This window comes from Phocoena phocoena, chromosome 2 (assembly GCF_963924675.1).
Source record: "Phocoena phocoena chromosome 2, mPhoPho1.1, whole genome shotgun sequence".
NCBI lineage: Eukaryota > Metazoa > Chordata > Mammalia > Artiodactyla > Phocoenidae > Phocoena > Phocoena phocoena.
In genome coordinates this window covers 87,343,826-87,352,553 of record NC_089220.1, presented here as the reverse complement: position 1 = coordinate 87,352,553, position 8,728 = coordinate 87,343,826, and the positions used below count along the sequence as shown (strand labels likewise).

At 32.8% G+C, this 8,728-nt stretch overlaps 1 protein-coding gene across 1 annotated transcript in view; it reads right to left on the bottom strand.

Moving 5' to 3' along the window:
- Positions 1-1,572: 1,572 nt before the first annotated feature.
- The window catches only part of CTDSPL2 (CTD small phosphatase like 2), a 68,240-nt gene continuing 61,084 nt past the window's right edge, over positions 1,573-8,728 (bottom strand). Inside the window, exons 11-13 of the mRNA XM_065871986.1 lie at positions 6,113-6,239; positions 4,513-4,608; positions 1,573-3,655 (exon numbers count right to left, since the gene is read on the bottom strand). Of these exons, the coding sequence (XP_065728058.1) occupies positions 3,590-3,655; positions 4,513-4,608; positions 6,113-6,239 (289 nt within the window). The 3' untranslated portion in view covers positions 1,573-3,589. The remainder of the gene's footprint in view (positions 3,656-4,512; positions 4,609-6,112; positions 6,240-8,728) is intronic.

Sequence of the window (8,728 nt, the reverse complement as noted above, 5' to 3'; positions counted from 1 at the left end):
GTTACTTGGCATAGTTATTTGGTGGGTGACTATTAACACTAAGTTAATTTAGATACACAAGTTTAAAAGAGATAACAAATAAATACCTAGGAAGACAAAGAGAAGTCAGGTCAGAAAACCTTAACTAGCTAATGATGTAGTATATAACACCATCATGTTAGGACAATTAAATGAAGGCTTCAGTGTCCTTTACATTTCAGCTTTATGTGACTGACACAAGACGTGGAAAAGATCTGGTCCTTATGAAGAAGTCTGTGCTCGCTGCAAAGATTTGTAGGGATAATGAAATGCTTTCTTCACCGATGAGATGAAGTCTCTGTTTTTCAGCAAGTTGACTAAACAAAACAGTAAAAAACAAACTTCTTTAGATGGTTGAATGCAAGTAATATCTAGTTGAAAAAGTCATTGGCCAAAGATAACTTTTTTTAAAAAAATGATTCTATGTTTAACCATCCCCCCCCAAAACCCAAAAAACAAACAAACCAGGAAAACCAAAGTAATATAAAAACACAATGTACACATCCATTTTCACTGACAGTTACAAGAAAATAGCCATTTATAGAAGTTACAATGCTTTCAACAAATGCCCCCAAAATTTTGGGAAACAATAAAGCCATCAGGTAAATAAATATACATACTAGCTAATATAAAACAATTTATGCTTTTAAATTGTTGTCAACTCTCTTTTAAGACCCAAGGAGAAATATGGTGCTATAAATCTGATTAGGGCTACATATATTACATGGAATTAAAAAACACAACTGATTAAAACATCCTAACAATAATACAAATATTTAAAAGAATGTCTTTAAAAGTCAGACATTTACCACTGGAAATATCACAATTATAATATGTACTTCAGAGTCGTAATGTGTATATAGGTCACTTTTGCTGTGTCTTATCAGGTATCCATCTCTCCTGCATTTACTAGTCAGTTTTTAAGAGTTCATGTTTTCTGTGTGAACTGAAGAGGCTGGGCACATCTCAATTCATAAACACCTCCATTTAACTAATGGAAATGTTTAAGGTAATATCTACCAACAGATAAAGGAAAGAAGGGGTAATAAGATAACACATTTTAAAGTGGAGGAAGCTGGATAACTGTCTCTATAACTTATTTTAAATTTTGTATTAATAACAAATTTAAAATGACTCAAATCAAGTAATGAAGAAAAAGAGACTGAATTGATCTCAAGAAATTTTCTCAGGATATATAAAATTCTCCCTTAGTTTATTTCTTTACAGAATCTTGTTAGGCTTGATTCATTTGTCAGTCAACTTAAAGGAGCTCTGCTAGCAGGGGATCAAAAACAGCTTTACCAATAAAAGATGATTAAAAGTTGTTTTTAAAGTGCCTATAGGCACAGTGGTATATATAGGTGCTTACATTTCCCTTTTAGTTGTGGGAAAGCCCGTTGAGACTGTCTATTTACTTAATCAGAAAAGCTTTCAGCAATTATAATGCAAGCTGAAAGTTTAGATCCTGTATAGGTTTTGGGTTTTGCTGTTTGAACATAAAAAGGGAGCAAGGAGAAATGTAACCAGGTTCACAATTTTGAGCAAGAGCATATGTAAAGGTAACATATGTACATTTTATTTCAAGAAAGACAGAAGACAAACAGCATAAAGATGCCCAGATGCCCTAAAGATAAATACATTTCAAAGATTCTCATTAAAATGAATCTGTAGTATTTTTTTCCTGCAAGCAAAATACCTTTCTTTAAATTAAAAACAAACAAACAAAAAAACCCCCAGTATTCTGAATTGCAAATGCTTTTGCTTTTTTTTTTTGCAGAAAATCTGCCATGATTATTTTTTTAATGAATAAGGATTTTCCACAAAACAGGCTTGCTCTACATGCTAGATTTTTAAACAGTTCAGTGACACAATATGCTAACTACATACACAACAGATAATACAGTAAGAAAACACTCAACCTGATGAAAAGTTAAAATCTTCATTAATACACTGAAAATTGACATAACTCATGCCTTTAAAATCAAAAATACAAAAATTAAATGTTTTCCTAAAAAGATTTCCTTATTTTAAGGATTCATTTGAAAATGAAGCTGCATGTAATTTGTACAATAAGTTGTACAAGTAAACAGGTAATATACATAAAAAATTAAGTGACATACTCCTCAATTATCAGTTGTCCACCTTTAATTTCCAATACTGTACTTTCTTAACAAGCATACAAAATATCAAACTTCTCTTTAGAAAAAGTGCCGTTCTTTGACATCCTTTACACAAAAACAGTCTGAGCCTGTGGCATGATAATGCAGTTGAGAGGCAAAGCATACTAACTTTTACAAATTCTACCTTCCATAAAAAGCCTCCCGAAAAAGAGATTACACGCCACTATAAAAATATCAACCTCTTGTGGTAGCTGCATTAGAGAACCAAGGCTTGAAGACTATTTTCATATAGCATAGAAAACCACTATGAGAACATATTAACTGCATTGGTGGCTTGGGAGTTTACTGTGCCACAGGATTATGCATAGCTACTGTAAGGTACCAAGACTGTTACACAGAGTTTTAATTGATTGTAACTGAGAGCATAACAGAGGTACTACCAGCCCATGCAAAGTAACTAAAAATACTGAATCACTGTGCTGAATACTTCATTCCTGGAGAAAACCAAAGGCATCAGTAACCAAATCAAGCCCAACAGGTGACCAAACTCATTCTCCTCAAAGATTGGTGAGCACAGTGAAGTCTGAGGTATACCTTTTATCCATCAAATCTGTGTGCCACTGCAAGATATTACCACTTGGGAACACATGCCATCACAATGGTTTAAATCTTTTGAATATTAGTCATTCATATATTCTTATCTACCCAGTCTCTTGATTTTTGAAAAGATTTCACCTACAGTAGAATATTACAGAAACAAAATATAAATGCATGTTCTAAATGAAACTTACATGGACTAAAAGTAGAGAATATTTTTAAACAAATATACAATATGCAGGCAGACAAAGCAGGAAAACGGCCATTCAAATGTATAATAAAAAACTAAAAATTGACTATTTCCAGAAAACTATGAAGCGCCTCAACTAAAAGGAATGCATAATGAAATTCTAATCTAATACAGGTCAAAAATGTAAAAAGGTTATAAACCTTAACAGGAAAAATAAAACAACTTTTACTGGCCATTCCTGTTGAAATGAGAATTTTAAAGTAACAGAAAAGTGGCTACAAACCCACTTAGAGCACCAAACAGAGAGAAAATAAAAGTCCATTTTCATCTCTGTTATTATCATAAAATCCTGTGTGACTACAGGTCAAACTGCTGGTGGCAGAAACAGAATTCTTTATAAACTGCAGATGTCCTGTACATAAAAAAATTTCACTGGAAGTTGCACTAGTTCTAAAGACTCTTCTGTTTTAGCCTACCTACTGTATGTATTCAATCTGAGATAAAGTCTCTTTCTGTAACCCTTGATTATTATTGGGCACCAAGATAAGAAAAGCAAGACGGGGTACAAAAATGCAAAATTTCAACAGTAATGGCAATGTTTTTGTCTTAGTCCAAAAGGGTCCTGCATTCTCTCCCCCTTCAGTGATTTGACAAGTCTTTGTACTTAATCTGGGGGCAGCAAATCATGCAAGCGAAATCGGTCTCTGATGTGAGGTCGAACATCTTCATTCTGTGTGGAGAAATAGACATTTTAAAAGCCACGTAATTTCAAAGACATGATCCTCATAACATTATGAACATTCTTACTTTGCAAAGAAACTATACCACCATTTATCAATATTTTATAATTTACATTATTTTGTTTGCCAAATAAAAAGATACTACACAGAAGCAGTTAAATTTAGATTAAAAAAAAAAGCCTATCATTAATGTATTAATTTTGTAAGAACAATTATGCAATAAGAGGTCAAACCAAAAGACAGGTAAAGCATTCAGCCAATGAATTCTACTTTATATAGTAGTTTTAAAATTAATCCATGGACACAGAGGAAAAAGTTCCCAGAATAAAGTTTCAGTACCATAAGCATTAATTCTAGACCTGAACTACAAAATCAATTTAACACAACTAGTTAGTAACAACTAGTTAGCAAGAGGAAGTCTGATAAAATAAAACATTCGATATATAAATTTTTAAATACTGATAAACATAACTTTATATAGTAGTTTTAAAATTAATCCATGGACACAGAGGAAAAAGTTCCCAGAATAAAGTTTCAGTACCATAAGCATTAATTCTAGACCTGAACTACAAAATCAATTTAACACAACTAGTTAGTAACAACTAGTTAGCAAGAGGAAGTCTGATAAAATAAAACATTCGATATATAAATTTTTAAATACTGATAAACATAATTTTAATATAATTTATAAGTTTCAAAAATGCTTGTAATCTTTTTTCAATCTCTACCCTAATGTCCCACCATGTTGACTTAAAGTTAGTACACATAAAGCAACTGAAAATATTTATTTCAACAGAGTTAAAGCAACAAAAACCTAATAAAAAGATAAATGATAAGATAGACTTACCAGTTCTACTAGCTTCTCCAGAAATGGAATCAATTTTAGAAGTTCATTGTCATTTTTATCCATAAACCAGCTTTCTATAGGGATTCCATTAGATAGCTAAAGTGAAAAATAAGTAATTAACTCTTTTCATTTACATTTTGCCTACTTTGGAAAAGCTTAAAAGTAACAGATTTTAGTAAACATTAATCAGTAAGTTCCTCTGAAAAAAGGAATGCCATCAGAGTTTATGTCTGTCATATTCTTTGACAGCTTAATAGTGCAAGAGACAGATGTTAAGGAAGGAACTGAAACATAATTGGTTTTTCAGAGTAATTTATTCTTAGTGTATATAAAACTTAATAAGAAATATTCATTAAAACAAGTTTTGCATTAACATAACTAAAAACATTATTCATTCAAGAAATATTATTAGTCAATGCTAGGCATTCTGAATAAAGGAATTTTACCAATCTCAACAGAGAATACTATTAGAAAGCATATACTCTTACACAGGGACTGTGTCCCATTATTTTATTCCCAGCAACTAGCAAGATAACCTGAAACATAGTAGGAACATAACAAGTTGACTCAAAGGTATTTCATTGGTCTAAAAACAAAAATACAAACCATATTTGTTTTATAGTAAATATTCTCTAGGATAAAATATCTTTTAACATTTATGCAGAACACTGTGTTTGAGATGGAGGATAACTGAAATTATTTTATTGCCGAACCAATTACCAATTCTTAAAAACATTATTTCAAAATGCAAGTGAATAAAAGTAGTGACCTAAACTGAACATACTTCAATACCATATGCAATTTTTCCCCTTGTATTCTTTTTTACGTTTTATTATGGACATTTTTGAAACAGAAAAGTTAAGGGCAAAGCTTGTTTCATCTACACCCAACCCACTTTCCACCATTCCAATTCTGCACTGATTTATTCTGAAGAAAATCTCAGCCATATCACATGAACATACTCATAATGTAAAATATATCTTGCAAGGATGGCTAATCTCTTGTCTGTCTGTCTGCTATCTATCTATCTATCTATCTATCTATCTATCTATCTATCTATCTGTCATATGCTGTGCTGTGTGGCCTATGGGATCCTAGTTCCCTGACCAGGGATGGAACCTGGGCCCTCAGCAGGTGTAGGTGCTGAGTCCTAACCACTGGACTGCCAGGGAATTCCCTCTAGTTGAATTTATATTTCTAAGAATCATTGACAAAGGGTACAAACATATTGACAAAATAGTCTAAGAAAATATTTTGAAACGCCAAATCAAACAGACCAGAAGAACATGGTTAAGCTATTCATAATTCTGAAACATGTTTACAATCAAATTACTGATTTAACAATAGATAAGAATGCTATTAAATGATATATATCTTATAGTCGCTTCTTAGGGATTTACTACTTCAGATTTACTACTCAGATTTTTATGTATGTTGTACTTCATTTAAAAGAAAAATTTCCACAAGGAATATACTAATTTGGCATTCCTAATTCTAAAAGATGACACTAAACAGGGAAATTCCACCAGTGTAAATTCTGTTATCCCATCATATCTTTTGGCAGCATTTGTCTGAGTTTGTTTAGCAACCCTCTTCCTACCTGATATGCAAAGGCTTGTGGTGAGTTGTCAATTATTATAGTTTTTGAAAGATCTCTTCCAAGGATATTTAAGTCCTTTATATAGTTTCCTTGTACACAAACACAATGTTCGCGGAAAAGCCGGTGCCTAAACATAAAAGTAAAAACAAATTAACTAAAAAAAAAAAATATATATATATATGTAAAAAGCACAACATATACTGAAACACATATACAATACACATACCATAGGCTTTTCAAGTTAAGCCTTATCATTTTCTCTCACAAAGGAAATTCAAATACAAGTGTGGGCCTAAGCTTTGGGCTATAGTTTTATTATAAAAATTCTTAGCAGGCTTCCCTGGTGGCGCAGTGGTTGAGAGTCCGCCCGCCGATGCAGGGGACACGGGTTTGTGCCCCGGTCCAGGAAGATTCCACATGCCGTGGAGCGGCTGGGCCCGTGAGCCATGGCCGCTGAGCCTGCACGTCCGGAGCCTGTGCTCCGCAACGGGAGAGGCCACAGCAGTGAGAGGCCCGCGTACCGCAAAAAAAAAAAATCCTTAGCAATTATTGAAACCTTACAACCAAATATTACCATGCCTTAAAGAACTTTGTTTTACCCCAAAATGTTATATTAAATGATAAAGAGGGATTAAAAACTCTGTAAATTGTTTTTGTAATTTATTTACCCAGGAAAGCTCAGTTCAGATGCAGCATCTGGTTGTCATCGAGGTCCTGCTTTTTAACCAATTTTCCAGATGGTTGACTGAGGCACAAGGAGGTCAAGTGACTTGCCCAAGGTCACACAGTAAGTCAGTGGTTAGCCCCGCATTGGAACCCAGGATCCTCCTGGCTCCCAGTCCTTTGCTCTAACCAGAAGACCACACAGCCTCCCTATCCCTGCACATGCCAGAACAGAAAATATAAGAAGGAATGTTTCCGTGTTGGCATTTTAAAAAAATGTTTTTAGTTTCTCTTATAGTTTTTGAGGAAAGGTGCAGAGGCCAAAACATTCCATCATTTCAACTTTTCCCAAACACCCATCTTTATTTTAATTGCATGCGTGTATGTGTGGGGGGTGAGAGATCATTTGAAAAAACAAGGATTGAATGAAAAGATGAATTCAGATTTAAGTATTACAAATGTAAACTTATCTTTCACCAATGAAACTGAAAAATGCTATATCATTTTAAAAAGCTATTAAGGTTTTATAATAATATTTATATACTTGTAATAATTAATCTCCATTTAGCACTCAGAATATTAGATTCTGACTATTACTAATAACTGATACAGATCACCTTGAAATACTCCACTTTGCATACATTAATTTATTTGGTAGTTTGGCTTCCTTGTGTCTTAATCCCACTATACAATTTTTCAGGAGCTAGGGCTTACACATACCTATATTTTGAATTATCCAATTTCAAGAAAGGGGAATTTTCTACCAACAAAATCTGCCATAGCTCTAACAACAACAAAACTGATATTTTAATCAGGGCCAATGGTGATGGAAAAGTGGAAGAATTTTAAAACCAGACAAAATGTAGTATAAACAGTTCTTTTTCCCTTATTACAAAGAATGCTTTTAATTAAATGTTCATGAGTTAAATGATCACCTACCTCTGAAAGGTTTAAAGACAGTCCTACTTTGAAAAACATAAGACTAGGCAAAAGAATTTAAGTCCTGGTTGGACCTAAATAAGATTCCATATTTTATTTGTATAAACATTTAGATACAAGGAAATTGGAGAGGCAGGTACAGCACATAACTGCAAATCACTATTGATAACTCTTCTCCAATAGCAGCAAATTCATCAGACACAGGAGACAGCTGAATATATATATATATATATATATATATATATATATATATATATATGGATACTAATGATTATTTTAATTAAATTATACTAAACCCCTTCCAGTTATTCAGGAATCTGAGGGTCAATAGCATGTATTTGCAGTTTTAGAAAGAAACTGCTTTTGCTAGTCATCAAATTTGCATTCGGGATTCAGAGATCACAGGAATTTCTGAGTCTACCTTGTCACCAACATAGATGATTCCCTAAAGCACTCTAACGCATTCAATATACTGTTCAAAAAGTTTTTCCTGTTTTAACTTTCTCAAAATACAACTAGATAAAACAAGTTTAAACTCCCAAATGTGTAGATTTTATAAAACTAGTTTAAAAGAGGGGTTTTAATTTGTAACGTAACTGTGTGACTATGATTTGTCCCCTAGTAAAAATGAAAGCTCCAAGAAGGAAGGGCTTGTGTTGCTCACCACTATTCCCTGGAACATTGGAGGTGCTGAATAGAAATCTTCAGAATAAATGAAGTCATGAGAGCAAAATCACTTGTATGCTTTTATAAAAGTTAGGTAAAATGAGCATAAATTATAATATACTTTTATGAAAAGAAAATACCATTTTCATTTGTGTGTCTGAAGCTTGCTTATATGGAAGATAAAGTGGAAACTGACTACAGGACACATTTTGATCCTTTAGATTAAAAAAAAAAATCACATTCTATTTACAAGGGGAAAATCTCCTAAATGTGGACATTAGGAAAAGCCTTTCACCATAGCTGAAACCACTCAATAATATAGGTACTTTTAACAGTAGAAATTAAGTT